Source organism: Carettochelys insculpta, chromosome 8 (genome assembly GCF_033958435.1).
Source record: "Carettochelys insculpta isolate YL-2023 chromosome 8, ASM3395843v1, whole genome shotgun sequence".
Classification (NCBI taxonomy): Eukaryota; Metazoa; Chordata; order Testudines; family Carettochelyidae; genus Carettochelys; species Carettochelys insculpta.
In genome coordinates this window covers 12,539,527-12,556,820 of record NC_134144.1, presented here as the reverse complement: position 1 = coordinate 12,556,820, position 17,294 = coordinate 12,539,527, and the positions used below count along the sequence as shown (strand labels likewise).

Genomic DNA, 17,294 nt, shown 5'->3' with positions numbered 1-17,294 from the left:
AACATATAAAGCTTGTATAGGATACACACTAAATAACTATGGAATACTTTTTTTTCTTTTTTAAAAGTTTATTATTTAAGGGGAAAACCTTGAAAAACTCAGCATACCAAAATTTAACTTTTTTCTGCAAAGACATCCTTGCTTTATGCCATGTATATTTCATGGTTTGTGGTGCCCTTTAACCTAAGTAATGAATTAACTTGGTGTTCTGTCACTGTATAAGAGAAAAAATGCTCAATCCAGAGATTAACATTTAAGCCCTGCAGAAAGTGGTGGTGATTCAGTAGATATACTTGAATGTTGTTTTCTGGGAAACCGTGCTGATGGGAACGCTGTCTGTGGAATTAGAGGTACAACTGAAGTTCTAAGACCTTCTGTCACTTTTGCTGTTCATTCCATGGTCCAGATCATGTATTAATTTGGGTAACTCCATTCTTCTGCCTAAAAATGCGCTTTGTAAATTAGCAGAATAGGCATTTGCCTTCATTCTGACCTTGTTTTTAAGTATTCCTTTAAAATAATTCTTGTATTTCACTACCGAGTTGGTTGCATGTCAGAGATGTGTGAGGCAATTCTTGTATGTTCACTGTAATAAATAAATAAATAAATGAAAATCCGTTAGTAAAATTATTGCTTATGTGATCCCTCTAGACTAAAGGCCTAAATTGTATAAATATAGGTGGTCACTTTCTTGTATAAACCTACATATATGCACAAACACAATGGATCAAAATCTACCAGTCTTGCCAAAGCAACACTTCTTGTGGTAAGAGCCTATTGATGATCCTGTAGCAATGAACTAAAATTTATCTCGGGTGAGACCTGAAGAAAGATATCTATCTTATTTTTATTACATAAAGGAACAAAGATGAATCTTGTGAAGTAAGGAGCATTTCTCAGTCCCATGGATGCTTATTAGAGTTTTGCTATTGATTTTAAATGAGACAAAGTTTTGCCTAAGTTCATATTTTAAATAATTTTAAAAAAGTGCAGTGACCTGTACAATGAGGTAAAAGTACATCCTGGATGTGAGACTTAAGTAAAGTACTATGGCTTTTCCAGGGTGTTCTGTAATGGAAGAAAATGGAGTTGACCATGACATCAGCATGGAAACATCCAATGACTTACTTGTAGTCAGCTGTAAGAATAGTACAGGAAACTCTGAAACAGATAACCAAGTGTTTCAGGTGAGAAATTGGTTGGGATATTGCTATATTTGGAGCTGGCTTCTCTTTCTAGTTTCCGTGAAGATTCTGCAGCATTATGATAAGCTGTTTATCTTGCACATTAATAAGCGATCTGATTTTCTCTCATTTTATAGTGCCTTGACACAGCATACAGTAAACTCTTTCATATCTGGCAGTCACCGGACCGGAAGGTTACCGGATATTCAAATATTCTGGATAATAGAGAGGCATGCTTAGCAATGCATAACACTATAAGAAAAAGAAGATCAGATGTTAAAAAAAAACAAAAATGTATGCAATGTACTTCATTTACCAACAACGGTAGTATTGTACACTGTAAACTTATACTCTGTTTGTTGGGTTTATTTGTATTTACTCTTACTATACTGTACTTATGGAAAACGTAACTAAAATTTACTTATGGTTAAAATGTCTGTTGTTTGAGAGTTCTGGATAATAGAATGCTGGATATGAAAGCATTTACTGGATACAGTGTTACTGCCTTTACATTGATTTCTAATACAGTTTAATTTAGAAAGCGTGAATAGCTGGGCCCTGTTCTTACCAGTTTGCATTCTGATAGCAAACCTAGAAAAATCACATAAAAACACTTTGTCTTTCAATGAATGTGTTTGTATGAACTTTTAAAATTATTGAAATATTTTTTTCTTCATTGAAGGAAAGAAATACCTGAGAGGTGCAGGTATTGAGTACTTCTGAAAATCAGGCTGTGTATATTTGTCCTCATTTTTATGTAGGAATCTTTAGGTACAAGGTATGAGAATTTGTCATTCATCTATTTCCAATCACATGTCTTTAATCAGTGGTAATTCTAGACAATGTGTATTTGCATTTCTTAGTTAATTTCAAAGTGTAAGTGGGTTGTTTTTTTTTTTTTGGCAAGTGGATCATGTATCCCCTACCATATGGTATATCCTAAAACAAATAGTCCTATGCTTTCATTGACATTACAAAATACAACCAGATCAGCTAGAGCAGCATGCAAAAGACCAAACAAACTGCCGTACTCTCGTACGACATGCGTATGACAACTTTGAAGAGCAGCGACACATATGCCACAACTATGGGTATTAGCTGTTGTTACTCCTTATGGCTAGTTGGCCTTCATCTAAATTTGGGAACATCTTTCCAATTACTAGAATTAGTAATCACTAAAATTTAGATTTAAAATTAGAATTAGCGATCACTAAAATTTCTGAACTAATGATATGGGTCATAAACATTCAGAAAGTAATTAATCAATGTGTCATTACTGGAAGAAGTTCAGCAAATTCCACTCTTCTGAGGTTATTCAGGTTATATTAAGACACTATCATATGAGTATAATACAAGAGAGCTACCTTTTGAGTTCTTATGCATTTTTCCCATTCATTTTAGTATTGGTTCTGAATGCACCCAAATAGTTAATAGCGCAGAACCTTCTCAACTTCAGCAGATAGAGCCCAAACAAAAAAATTGAATGTGCTATAACTAGTCCAAATGTGACAGGCTTGGTGAGATTCAGTATAGATTTTGAGACATTTAATACCCTATTTACTTCAGTCTTGCCATATGGTGCTTATGCATTGTATTGCTTTTTTGTACTGCTGCCATGCTTCATGTTCCTACGTAAATTTTGACAAAGGTATCATGTCATTTTCTATGTTGTGGATCTGTTCACAGCCAAAACTTAAAGTATTGAAAGGAGACTCTAGTGGCATGTTTATGGCTTTTTAAGAGACTTTGAACTAAACAAGAGATTTTTAAATTATTATGGTGATTATATTAACTAATGACTTCCATATCCTTTTCTTTTAAACCTTTGCCCTGCCTGCTGGTTTTAAATCTTGTGGGTGAATCCAAGTGTGTTATTTTTTTGGCAGCAAATCTTGAGTACAAGGGATTTTGCTTCAGCATATCAGAGGCTGATTAATTTAGGAGGCAAAAGTAGTATTTTTCTCATAGAAGAAGGAGCTGAAAATAAAATCACTAGCCAACAGACACACGAACACTTGGGGAAAAGTTCCCTGTGAGAATGAAATGTAGCAAGTCATGTATAAAATATATTTAAATTATTATTTAAAATAGAAATAACTTGTTAAGGTTAAAGTATATTTTGCTGGGTTGTTTGGTTTGGTTTGGTTTGGTGATTTTTGTTTTGTTTTTTTTTTTCCCTGTAAAAGCAACTAACCTGCATGGATTCCAAGGATCCATCACTTGAACAGAATGATTCTCCAGCAGCCTTGCCCATCACAGTACAGGTTTCAGACAGTTCATCTGTGTCATCAAATACACCAGTGCAGCTATCTCAGGCTCAGCATTTGTCCACAGAAGAATTCCATCTGGTAGACCAAAATGGCCAGCCTTTGTATGAACTACAGTCGCTAGGGGGTTCCAGTACGCAGATGGTGAGTCGTATAAAAAAAATCTCACAGATGTTGAGCACACAAAAGTGGAACAATGTTAAGGCTGATTGTTTTGAAGTGTTTTAGAATTTTGATAAAATTTTGATAAAACTATTTGAGATTATATCTCTGTGATCAAAGTAATGTATTTCAGATTGGTTTATTCAATTGGTTTATTTATTGGTTGTTCAAGTCTCCAAATCCTGATCTAAGCTGTTACTGACTTTAATTCATTAAAATCTAATGCGCTTCCATCTTATTCTCAAACAATATAGAAGACCATCTCACACTGAGAACAGTTCATGATGCTCCCATTCTTCTTTCTCTTTACTGCTTACTCTTTCACCCTCTTCTCTCTGCTGCTCTCCAGTGAGCCACTTTTCCTGAGTGTTGGCAATTCTGACATCAACGGTAAATCAGCCAGTGATATCCTTCCTCTTCCTTTCTCCCTCAATTAATTTACCTAAAACTATGCCTCAAAGGTCCTACATTTCCTTTTTTTTAAAGTGAAAATTAATCATTGATCTGAAATGTTTTGCTGGCATACACGTCTACAGAGAATCACTATTAAAAAGATAACTCACTCATCCAAAGTGTTTGGCTTAAAGAAAAATGCCAGAAGATAAAAAAAAAAAATTAGAAACAGAAGATGAGCACTTATAAGGTAGACTTACTGTTTTTCACAAGTTAAAATTATTTATTACCTCAGAGAATATCCACAATAAAGAAAATAATTTAGTTTGCTAGGTTTCCATAAGAATGCCCTGACAATTTTCTACTTTTAGATCATCCATAATATGTCATGTCAGTATACAACAGTTTTAAGACTGTGGATTTGTACAGTAAACTCTTTCGTATCTGGCAGCCCTGGAACCGGGAGGTTACCAGTTATTCAAATATTCTGGATAATAGGGAACTATACCTAGCAACGCGTAACACTAAAGAAAAACAAGATAATATATTAAGTATGAAACAAACAAAAATGTATGCAGAGCACTTTATTTACCAACAGCAGTAATAATGTACACAGTAAACTTACACTGCATTTGCTTTATTTACATTTACTTTTACTCTGCTGTACTTATGGAAAACTAAAATTTACTTATGGTTAAAATGCCAGTTATTTGAGAGTTCTGGATAATAGACTGCCTGATATGAAAGAGTTTACTGTACTTGTTGTATGTGACTCTATCTTTAGGGAAACAATGATTTTTCTCTTTCAGATAGTGAATACGTTTTGTTTTTTTTTTTAAATTCAATAGGATGGATAGCAGTGTTCCTAGTTTCAAACAAGGCTGTTTGAACATCAGAACAAAAGCGCTTCTCTCCACTTTTGGTTAAATAAATGTTAAGTTTTCAGACAGTTACAGAATGTTAAAGTGGACTGTCTTGAGCCATAAACTTTCACATTTCTCATACAGTAAAATCAAATTATTCTGCAAATGTAAAACATTTCTAAAAGTTATTATTCTGATAGTAATCAAAACATGCTAATGCCACTGAAAACCATTTAATGTGCTATAGTCATGATTGCAAAGGATATTTTATTCTTATTTTAATAGATGATTGTTGCCAGTCAGTCAGAACATGGACAGGTACTACATGTAATTCCTTCTACTCCGCCAGGAATGGCTCAAGTGATTATTCCTCAAGGGCAACTTCTCGATGTCACCAGCATGCAGGGTGAGTTTTGTCTGTAGAATTTGAAGGTTGTTTGTTCTTGTAGCAAAGCAGATGTTGAATGTTCCATCTTCATAAATTCTTTATTTCCCATTTCCTTCAATTTATATTGTAGATGTAATACCAAATATTAGCATGTACAGCACTCTGCATCTGAATATCTGAAGCTCTCCATGCACGTTACAAATGGTTTCTTTTTTAAGTTGGGACAAGATTCTTCTGTAATGAGTATTATATATTATACCCATTTGAGATGTAGTATGGGTAAATGGAGCTAATGAGAGTGAAATTGTGCCCTGGTTTATATGCCATCGTATCCCATTAACGTCAGTGGGGATTCACAGTGTATTTGCCATGAGAGACTTGCTTAGGTTTATATAGTCAGTGGTATAGCAAAAATAAATCCAAATGTATGTTAAATGTCACAAAATGTCTTTATTCTTCATCGAGTGTCCCCGTGGGTGCTCCACAATAGGTGTCGGGCTCGCCCGGTGCCGCAGATCGGAATTCTTCCAGCAGTTTCTCCTGGATCGTGCATACACTGGCGCGCGCCGCTCCCCTACACACACCCAGCCACGTGCGCGATCCGGTCCCCGCCAGTTCCTTCTCAACCGCCATCGGCTGCAGACGGAATCCACTCAGGCTACGGCCAGAGTCAGATTAGATAGTGTTTCTACGTGTAAATTGTTGGTTTTTTCCGGTTAAAAAAAAAAAAAGAGGACAAAGAGAATATCAAAAAGTGTGTGTGTGTATGTATGTATGTGTGTGTGTGTGTATATATATAATATATATATATATATAATTATAAAATAAAAAGAGAGAGAGGAGCGGAGAAGAAGAGTGGACGTAAGGCCAGTAGGCCGCCTGCTGCCCTGCAGGCCGGTGTCCACGATTCGGGTAAACAGGCACGGATTAAGAGCTAAGTACCCTATTAACAGTAAAAGACTCACCACGATGGCATCTTCAGGTTTTAAAAAGTGTGAGTCTTGCCGTGAAGCTATGCCAGCCTCCGATGGGCACAGTGAATGTATCCGATGCCTGGGGGAATCACACATTACCCAGAAGTGTTCCCACTATGCTAAGCTCACAGCCAGGGCCAGGAAAGACAGAGAAATGCGTCTTAAAATGCTCTTGTCTGACAAGGCCCTCCAGCCGGACTTGCCGGAGAGGCCTCAACCAGAAGGGCCCTCTGGGTTCCACAGGAGGAAGGCAGCTTCTTTGACCCCCTCGGTGCAGAAACGGAGGAAGCTCTCCCCAGCTCGATCCTTGCCAGCGGTTTCAGCGTGCGGGACGGGCGGAGTACACAGTCCCCAGCCGCATACTCAGGCAAGCAGCAGGGCGGCAGCGCACGTGGCAGAGGCTGAGCCTCAGGTTACAAAACAGCCGGCATGTGCGGCGCCTAGAGCGTCGGCCAGGCTAGTGCCGGAACCGGCGGCACCGCCGCAGGCGACACCAACCCCTGCAGCACCAACGGTGCAGGGCCAACAGGCATGGAGCCTGCAGGCACCGGAGGACATTACCCACGCAGCACCTCAGCTGAGCGGGCCGAGCATGGCGCCGACAGCGGGGCCGAGATCCCCGGCGTGGGAGGGGGTGGTGCCAGCCCCGCAGGGGAGGGGAAAGGCAAGAACAAAAACCCAGCACCGCAGCCCTGCTCCGGACAGGGCTGCGCTGCTACTGACAACAAGCCCTCCCCCTGTGCTACACACACCGCCCAGAAGGCCTGTGTCTCCACCGGCCTATCCAGAACCTCCTTCTCCGTTCCTCCAACCAATGTCACCATGGCTTGGGCCACCTTCACCCTTTCTGGGATTGGATCCCCTGGAGAACTACCACAAACCTGTTTCACCGCTATCTGTGTCATCGCAGAGGTCTCGTTCTCCCAGACATCGGGGGTACACACCCTGAGAGTGGTCCAGCTCTCCATCCCCGGACCCGTGCCCGTGCTGCCACGGTCGTTCTTATCATGCTGGACACAGACACCCCGGGCCTATGCCCAGGGGCAAGTCCCCCCCGGCCATCCAATACCCCCATGGACACTCTCTCAATCGGGGATGGAAACGCAGTTATCTCAAGGGGAGTTAATTTTAGAACCCCGAGACTTTCCTTTGCAATCCTCCAGCGAGCAGGTGTATCATTGGCCACAGGAACCTGAGAGTTCGAGGGAGGTTTATCCTAGTGGTTCCTCCTCATCCTCCCCAGAAGAGGCCATGGCCCCCGGGGATGTCGCTCCCCAGGATGACCTCAAACAGTTCCAGGAGCTGTTTAAAAGGGTGGCTTTCACGCAAGGCATTCAAACGGCAGAAGTGCAGGAGAAACATCACAAACTCCTGAAAAATTTGAGACCCCGAGCTTCATCCAAAATTGCTATCCCGCTGGACGAAGCCATTATGGAGTCAGCCACCACCATATGGCAGACTCCGGCCTCCGCTCTGCCTATGAACAAGAGAGCGGATAAGAAGTACTTCGTCCCAGCAAAGGGCATGGAGTTCCTCTTCAGTCACCCACAACCAAATTCTTTGGTGGTCGAGTCGTCCCAGCAGAGGTCAAAGACTTCTCAGTACAAATCGGGGGGATCAGACAAAGATGCCAAGAAGCGAGAGCAGTTTGGCGGGAAGGTATATTCCTCTTCTACCCTGCTACTGAGAGTGGCAAATTATGTGGCACACCTAGCGAACCATAATTTTGATAATTACTCCAGGCTTACTTCTCTCATGGATTCACTTCCGGAAGATAAGAAGCCGGTGTTAAAGGCAATTGTGCAAGAGGGCTACGCAGCTTCGAGAACGGGAGTCCAGATCGCCCTGGATGTGGCAGATACGGTGGCACACTCAACGGCAACAGCAGTGGTCATGCGTAGAGAATCTTGGCTCCGGACATCGGGTATCCCGAGGGACCTACAGGCGAAGATCGTGGATCTTCCCTTTGACACACAAAAGTTGTTTGCAGACTCAACCGACTCGGTCCTCCACTCTAGTAAGGACTCTAGAGCTACACTCAGAACCCTGGGTATTTATACTCCTCCATATAGGAAGAAAAAATATTACCCTCAGCAAAGACGTTACCCGTACCAACCACAGCGTGCGCAGTATCAACGGGGCTACAACCAAGGGCGACATCAACAACAGCAACAGTACAGAACTCCCAGACGACGTTCTCAACAAAGCCGTACACCCTCGGGACAGGCCCAAAGGCAACAAGTTTGACGGGCATGTTGAGGGCTGCACTATCACTACCATCACGCAATGCCACTCTCATCTCATGTTCCATCATCGCCTCAGACTGTTTCACTCCCAATGGCAAAAGATCACCGCAGACAAATGGGTGCTGGAGATCATAGCCACGGGTTACGCGATCCCCTTCCAGTCACTCCCATCGACGAAGCCTCCTTCCAGGCCTCACCTCCAGGACGCTACCCATGAGGCGAGGCTCAAGCAGGAGGTGGACCACCTTATGTTCATAGGGGCGGTGGAAAGAGTGCCGGAACAATTCCAGGGGAAAGGTTTTTATTCACGCTACTTCCTTACAGAGAAGAAAACAGGAGGCTGGAGGCCCATCTTAGATCTTCGGGGCCTCAACCGCTACTTACGCAAGCAACGTTTTCGGATGATTACAGTCGCCTCCATACTCACAGCACTGGACGATGGAGATTGGTTTGCAGCCCTCGACTTACAAGATGCTTACTTTCATATAACGATCCACCCAGCACACAGGCGCTTCCTCCGCTTTATGGTCGGTAAGGAACACTTCCAGTACAGGGTTCTTCCGTTCGGCCTCTCCTCGGCCCCCAGAGTCTTTACCAAAACCCTGGCAGTGGTGTCAGCCTACCTGCACAGACAGGGGGTGTTTATATTCCCATATCTGGACGACTGCCTACTGAAAGGGGCCTCAAAGGCAGAGGTCCTACACATGATCCGCGTCACAGTGGACACGTTTTCTTCGCTGGGCCTAGTCATCAACCTCGCGAAGTCAAAGACCGACCCCACACAAGACATAGAGTTCATAGGGGCACGCATAAACTCTATCACAGCAAGGGTGTACCTACCCGACGCCCGCTTCAGCGCCATCCGTTCGCTGGTGCAAGTCATTACATACAGCCCCATGGTGCCGGTCTTAACGTGCTTACAGCTGCTGGGCCACATGGCAACAGCGACGTTTGTGGTACAAAATGCCAGATTGCACATGTGAAGCCTGCAGCATTGGCTGGCAAGCGTCTACAAACCAGCATCCCACACTGTCCACAGGGTGGTGTCGCCCACGACAGAGGTGCGCAGATCCCTGGCGTGGTGGGTAAACCCCAAGAACCTGCTAGCAGGGGTGTCTTTTCACCAACCACAAATTTCTATTTTTCTTACTACCGACGCCTCCCACATAGGATGGGGAGCGCACATTGGCGACAAGGTGACACAAGGCCTATGGTCCCCTGCGGAACAGACACTGCACATAAACATACTGGAGCTCAGAGCAGTGTTCAACGCCTGCAAACATTTTCAAGACCACATATATGGCAAAGTAGTCGGGATCAATACCGCCAATACCTCCACTATGTTTTACATAAGTCGACAAGGAGGAGCCCGATCCCGTGCCCTATGTGCGGAAGCAGTCTGACTGTGGAACTGGTGCATCGCCAACAGCGTAACGTTGAAAGCCTCATACTTGCCGGGTGCTCACAACGTGAAAGCAGATCAGCTGAGCAGGCGCTTCGCATTCACGCACGAGTGGCAGATCCGCTCTGATCTGCTACGACCGATCTTTCATACATGGGGGTTTCCCCAGATCGATCTATTTGCCACCCAGCACAACAAGAAGTGTCCCCAGTACTGCTCCAGGGCAGGAGTGGGGCAGGGTCCCTGGGGGACGCATTCATGATTTCATGGAAGGGCCCCCTACTTTACGCATTCCCCCCTACAGCGCTTATCCACAAGGTCTTGCAGAAAGCCAGAAGGGAGAGAGCTCGCATGATACTAGTAGTCCCAACATGGGATCGGCAGCAATGGTTTCCCTTGCTTCTGCGCATGTCGGACCGCCCACTGCTCCCTCTACTGGTGGCTCCGGACCTACTCACGCAGGCTCCGGTGTCCATAGGGCACCCGCGCCCTCAGGGCCTGCGCCTACAAGCATGGCTAATCCATGGCTCAGCTCCTTAGAAAGCACATGTACGGAGGGAGTACAACAAGTCCTGGAAAGTAGCCAAAGGACCTCCACCAGCAAGACTTACAAGCAGAAATGGACTCAATTCACAGCCTGGTGTTCCGCCAAGCAGTCAGCTCCCCTTGACGTTCCTATACTGAAAATACTAGAATACTTATTGGACCTCAAGAGCGGTGGGCTTTCCTTATCCTCGCTAAAAGTCCACCTTGCCACTATATCAGCCTTTAGACATACAGAGGAGGGGCCCACAGTATTCGCCCATCCTATAGTTACCAGGTTCTTGAAGGGGTTGGTAAACCTGTACCCCCCTCGGAAACCGCTTCCACCATCGTGGAGCTTGGACTTGGTGCTCAGCATGCTAACGGGTCCACCTTTTGAACCATTAGCCACAGTTCCCCTACGTCTCCTCACGATAAAAACAACTTTCCTCCTTGCAATTACGTCAGCCCGCAGGGTCAGTGAGCTCGCAGCAGTTATGGCAACGCCACCCTGCACGGTATTCTCAAAGGAGGCGGTAACCTTACGGCTGCACCCAGCCTTTGTTCCAAAAGTTTCTTCAGAGTTCCATCTTAACGAACCAATAGTTTTGCCCTCGTTTTACCCGAAGCTCCAGCAAAGAGGCACGCCTACACCTCCTGGACATGAGGAGGACGTTGACCTTCTACATAGACAGAACTAAATCCTTCCGGAAAACGGACAGGCTTCTAGTGTCTCTCGCTCCCAGGTCAAAAGGGGAAGGCCTCTCTTCACAGAGAATTTCAAAGCACATTGTGTCCTGTATAAAAATGTGCTACGAGCTTCGAAAGACTCCTTTGCTGGCCCCGCCTAGGGCTCACTCCACCAGGGTGGTGGCAGCGTCAACAGCTTTCTTCAAGGGCATTGCATTGAAAGACATCTGTAGAGCGGCGACCTGGTCATCCTACGACACCTTCACCAAGCATTATGCCCTACATCGGGTATTCCAAGAGGATACCCGTCTGTTGACACCAGTCCTTTCGGGAGCAAGCTGCACATAAACCGATTACCCACCTCCTTTCTTGGGTTACTGCTGGGTAGTCACCTATTGTGGAGCACCCACAGGGACACTAGATGAAGAAAGAGAAGTTACTCACCGTAGTAATGGTGGTTTTTTGAGATGTGTCCCCGTGGGTGCTCCACCACCCGCCCATCCTCCCCGCTTCGGATCTCTGTCTAGTGTTTTTCAGGAGCATTCGAGGCGGTTGGTCAAGGAACTGGCGGGGACTGGATCGCGCATGTGGCCAGGGGCGCGCAGGGGAGCGGTGCGTGCCGGCGCATGCGCAATCCAGGAGAAACTGCTTGGAAGAATTCCGATCTGCGGCGCCGGGCGAGCCCGACACCTATTGTGGAGCACCCACCTGGACACATCTCAAAGAACCACCATTACTACGGTGAGTAACTTCTCTTTTCTGGCTATCCAAGCAGATAGGGGCTTATGCTCCTTTTCTGAAGGAACATCTGTGGTCCATGTTAAAATCTAAATACCAGAGATTTTTGGGTCAGACCACTAATTCTAAAAAAGGGGGGGGGGGGCGGAATCAGCGAGGAACCCCATACCTGACAAAAAATAAAATCTCTAGGAGCAACCTCAGCATGATTCCCCCAGTAGGTGGATGTGGTTGCCAACACTAAATAAATAGCTTTGGCACATTATTAACCTTTTTTCGAATGGTTTAGAATGTTACTTCCTGTATGTTCTCTTCTCTTCTCAGTACTGTTTGAAGCAGATGTCTGCTACAAATGAGTCTGTCTTGATAGCACTGGATTTGAAATAATTTGCATTTTATTAATTTTATGTAACTTTGTAATTATTTATATGTGGATTTTCATCAATAGATCTCAAAGCGTTTAACAGAAACCCAAGGAGGGAGGGAAGGCAGACAGGGCTATTATCCCTGTTTCTCAGGCGAGGAATGCAGAGCATTGGAAGACCAAATGACTTATCGGCATCTCACATCTGCACTGGAGCAGGATATCGAACTCTAATCTAATGCCCAAACCACTGGATTTGCCTTCCTTTCTGCAAGCAAATATTTAGCCTCCCCTCCTAACTTTAACGTTGAGCATCAAGCTGTCTGAATTTTGTGTTGAATTGGTAGCAGTCTGTGTTCTTTTGTACCCAGGCTGTGAGAACAGTGCATATCAGTTACAGTACGTAGTGTTGATTTTAACTTGTTTAAAAATAGTCCTGCATTTGAAAAGTGACTTTCACTGAGGTCTCAGTTTTGAAGGAGCTTTTCTGTTGCAAACTTTACAAAAAATTCACTAGCCTATGCCTTAACCATTATTAAGAGAGAGAAAACGAAACCTTCAGAAACTGCAGTCCTTCCTGCTGATGATAAAATCCTGCATATCTTGGGGCTTGGTGGTATGCTTTTTATTTTGTCTAGGGTTGTGTCTTTTTGTTAATTTGCAGCATAGTTTGCTAGAACAGAGAAAAAGCAATACATTAGGGATGTTAACTTTTAAATGGTAGGAGCTGGAGCAGGCCCCGCCTCCTCCCCCCACCCAACAGCTGAAGGCAGGACAGTGGTGCTCCAGCCTTGCCAGAGTACTTCCTGTCTGCGGTGGCCTGTAGGCAGGGAGGCAGCCTCACTGGGCTGGAGTGTCCCCCTGCCAGAGACAAGGGCTCTGGAACCAGGACTGCTTTGGCCCAGCTGGAGAGTCCACTTCCAGGGCCACCGCAGACAAGCACTGCTGTGGCCTGGCTGTAGTGCTGCTGCTCCTGTACTGGGCCACTGTGGAGGTGTGCCTCGGGCAGGGATGCTCCAGCTGGGCTGGAGCAGCCCCAGTCCCTGGCACATCACAGATGGGGGAGCTCCAGCACCTCTGCACTGGAGCTGCCTCACTAGCACCTCCCCAGTCACACCCATTTAATTGGTTAACTGGTTAAAACTGGCGTTTAACCATTTAACTGATTAAGTGGGATTTTACATCCCTACAGTTAATAATTACATTTGGGGATTTGTCAAACATATTTTTTTAACTTTAAAAAGATTTGATTGTGTTTCCAAGTTGAGACTTTTGGGATGTTACACATAAGAATGTGTAACATCTACTTTCTGCTGGGTAAAAACAAGTATTAATGTTTGTCCTGAGTCAGGCAGGTCTGCTTGATCTGCCTGTTTGAAGTAGTTATTATAGTGTTTAAAATGAGGTAACTCATTTCAAAGCTGTATATAATGCCAGAAGTGATGCTTATACACTATGGGCCTAATCCAAAAAGCAGTGAAGACAACGGAAATAAAAGAAAAGCTATTTTACGCTATGAGGTAATATCTGTGTACCATGTTTTTCGTTGTCCTACAGTTGCTTCACAACAGCATGAAAGTGATTGTTCTGAGTAGTACTTACTCTCAGAGTGAATCTTTCAAAGTACAAACAGGAGTCAAACAGGGCTGAATCATCGCCCCAACCATGTCTGCCATTTTTATTGCCATCATTCTGTACCTAATTGCTAGGAAGCTCTTAGCTGGTGTTTGAAATAATTTATTGTGTGGAGGGAAAGCTGCTCAGCTGCTGGAGGCTTAGCAGGCTGAAGACTAAGAATAAGATTTCTGCCACATCTGTCACAAAACTTCAGTATGCTGATGACAACACAGATTTTGCCCACTTAGAGAGACATCTTCAAACTATATGAAGGTGTTTTGGTTCCACCCACAGCCTCAAGAAGGATGTTCTCCATCTGACTTCCCCAAATGGGGAACCATTACAATCAATGGAGAAGTACTGGAGAATGTCAACCATTTCCTCTACCTTGCAACTCATTTCTCATTCAAGGCAGATATTGATGCAGAAATCCAACACTGTTTGAGCTGTGCCATTGCAGCCTTTTCTCGTTTACTGTAAAGGGTTTTTGAAGATGACGACATTCAAACAGACACCAACCTTATTTTGTCAAGCTGTTATTCTCCCAACATTGTTATATGGGTCTGAAACATGGACAACCTCCAGACATCACTTGAAGATCTTGAGAGGCATCACCTTTGCAAGATCTTAAAGATAAAATGAGAAGACAGGCATGCCCACAGTAGTGTTCTGGAAGAGGCAAAGACCACCACCATTGAGGCAATGATGATCCATCTGCAGCTGATCATATTGTCTGGATGCCAGATCATCACCTCAGATCGTCTTCTCTCAGTGAAAGAAGGGTAAAGTAACATAGGAGGCCAACAGAAGCATTATAAAGTCTTACTGAAAAATAACTTAAAGATGTGTAATAGTGACATGGACACTTGGGAGACACTCGCCCAGGATCACTCATAGTGGAGAGAAGTCCTACATGATAGTCCCCTACATTTTGAACTTGCCTGCTGACAAGCTGAGGAGGACAAGAGGTACAGGAGAAAGGAGAGACTTGCTTTCAGTCATGGTCATCAGCCTGCTGCCATGCCTGGAAACGTCTGTCCTAACAATAATAGAATTTGTGGCTGAAAGATAGGCCTTATCAACTACCTGAGGATCCACAACTCCAGTGGAAGATGATCATACTTGGCAATGAGTGCTTGCCATCAGTTTTGGAGGCAAAGGAGTATTATCCCTTCCAAACTTCAGGCCTTGTCCATGTGCAAAATTTACCCCCCAAGTGTAGTCTTGTTGGCCAATCTGGAGTCGCCCCCCCAAAATATAAAAGTCAGACAAGGCATATGAGTATGACCACACTTTCACATGCTGATACACCAGTTAGGATCAGATTGGCCAGGTAGATGAAGTAATATCTTTTATTGGACCAACTTCCATTGTTAGTCCACCCAACTTGTCTCTGAAACATCCTGTGACTGACACAACTACAATTACAATGCATACATCAGTTAGGATTAATAATTTACTGCATGTTGAAGATGTCCTTGCATTCTTGAGGGAGTGACCCAAGGCGGCTCATTTGTTTGCTTCTGTTGAGGTGCAAAACAGATTCCAGTGTCTGAAACTGCCCTGGCTGGAAACATTAAAGTGAAAAAATGTGTAATTTGTAGCTGGTAGGGCTAGATTTGCAACTATGATACAGATTTTTGAAAATGTAGGACAGATTATTTTACATGTTGTTGTTATTATTTGTCTTGTAGGAATTTTATATGATGGAGGGGAGTTACAACGTGCAGTAGGATGACAAATGGATCCTTGGTACATCCAAATTCCTAGATTTGCTAAATTGTCGCTACTCATATTTATTTAATTTCTCTGCATCCAGGGCATTCCTTTATTTCATGTGCAACAAAGCTTTCTTTTCCAGCAGAACACTATAAATCATAGCTTGTCATTTCCCCATTCTTTGTGCAGTTATTAAATAGGAGGGTGATTTTTTTTCTATTTGTTTTTTCACAAAGATGTTTCAGAAGAGAAACGTAGTGATGGGAACTTGCAGACAGTAGCAGTGGCTGCTATCACAGACAGTGCAAACGGTTACATACTTCATCCCCAAGCATCTCTCACAGTGTCCAAAAAGACCACAACCAGGTAGGTGAGACGGTAAAGAGTCGATCAAATATCACTTTGTGCCACAATAACATACAATTAGTCATAAGCTGCATCTACATGGTCCCTCCCTTTCAGAGGGGGCATGCAAATGTAGCCTATTGGAAATGAAAATGAGGCATGTATTTAAATATCTTGTGCTCCGTTTACATAGTCTCACGTGATCTGGCTTCCAGAAGAGCCAGTCACCAGCTCCGCACCACTCAGAATCGCTTTAGCCCGAGATTCGCGCAACTTGTGTGTGCATATATTGGGGTTCTACTGTATATGCTTAAGAGTTTTGGAGTCCAGATACTGTGAGTTAGGTAATATCTTGTATTGAATCAACTTCTGTTGCTGAGAGAGAGAAACTTTGTAGCTGTACAGAATTCTTCCTCAGGTCTCTTAAGTGCTTTGCTGAATTTTGTAAACTGGAGAATACAGAAGCCAGAGAATGATGTTTTTAAATATTGCATTGTTGGTAGTTTTTGAGAGTTATGAAAAAAATTATTCTTGCCATGTGTTTCTAAAGATAATTGTTCCAGTGTCAGTTCTAGATATTGTTACCATATCTGCAATTAGGCAATAAAAGTAAACTGCTAGCTTTAATTGTGAGGTTATTGAAAAAGTCTTCAGTTTCTAAAGATAATTGTAAGTTACAGATGTTGCCATATCTGCAGTTTGGCTATAAACATTAACTGCAGTCATAAGACAAGGATATTGACAAAGGGAATCCATATACAGTAAAAGATCTGTTATCCAGCATGTTGTGGGAACGGGGAACGTCACTTATCTGAATATTCTGGTTAACTGAGAGTTATGCTTTACCAATGGGATACAAATTTTCACAGAATGTGAATCCAATAAAATAGTGTAGAGGTACTCAACAATCCAGTGGTAGTACTGCATTGCTGAGGGGTTGTCTTCTTGAAGCAAGTAGCGTACACAGGTAAAGTTTTCCATACAATTAGGTTGTCTTATACCATTACATATTACTGTGGGCAGCATGTTGCATACACCCAGATCACTAAAAATACACTTAATACTTAAAGTATGCTGATCATAATTTCGTTTTTTGTTGACTTGGAAGGCACTTCAGGATCTTGCAGGGTCTCTGGGTCATCATTATAAACATCCGTGATTACTGTAGATGTAGAAGGCACTGGAAATTGGGCTGAATCGATAATGACCCTGTGACATAACTGGGAAGCTGCTTTTTGAATAAATCCCTGCTTTTAACTTTCTTATCAGTCTTCTGTCTCTTTTTTGCATAAAAGTAGAGTGCAGAACATACAGAACTGGGCAGTATACTAGTCCCAGTTACTAGACTGAAAGTTTGTATTGGGAGATATCAGAAATGCTGGTTAATTGAGTGCCAGATAACAGAGCTTGTACTGTATTG

At 43.5% G+C, this 17,294-nt stretch overlaps 1 protein-coding gene across 7 annotated transcripts in view; it reads left to right on the top strand.

Annotated features, from left to right (window-relative positions):
* CARF (calcium responsive transcription factor) overlaps positions 1-17,294 on the top strand; it is a 48,264-nt gene that overhangs the window by 4,402 nt on the left and 26,568 nt on the right. For 4 of the 7 annotated variants that reach the window (XR_012646388.1, XM_075001051.1, XM_075001050.1 and 1 more), the window contains exons 2-5: positions 1,063-1,187; positions 3,371-3,595; positions 5,155-5,275; positions 15,766-15,895. Coding sequence is in view for 5 of the 7 variants with exons in the window: in XM_075001051.1 (XP_074857152.1) it covers positions 1,063-1,187; positions 3,371-3,595; positions 5,155-5,275; positions 15,766-15,895 (601 nt within the window). In the remaining 2 variants the exon portion in view is untranslated. Of the gene's footprint in view, positions 1-1,062; positions 1,188-1,940; positions 1,963-3,370; positions 3,596-5,154; positions 5,276-15,765; positions 15,896-17,294 lie in introns of those variants that run through there. The other 3 variants (XM_075001053.1, XM_075001052.1, XM_075001055.1) reach the window with 3 other exon arrangements.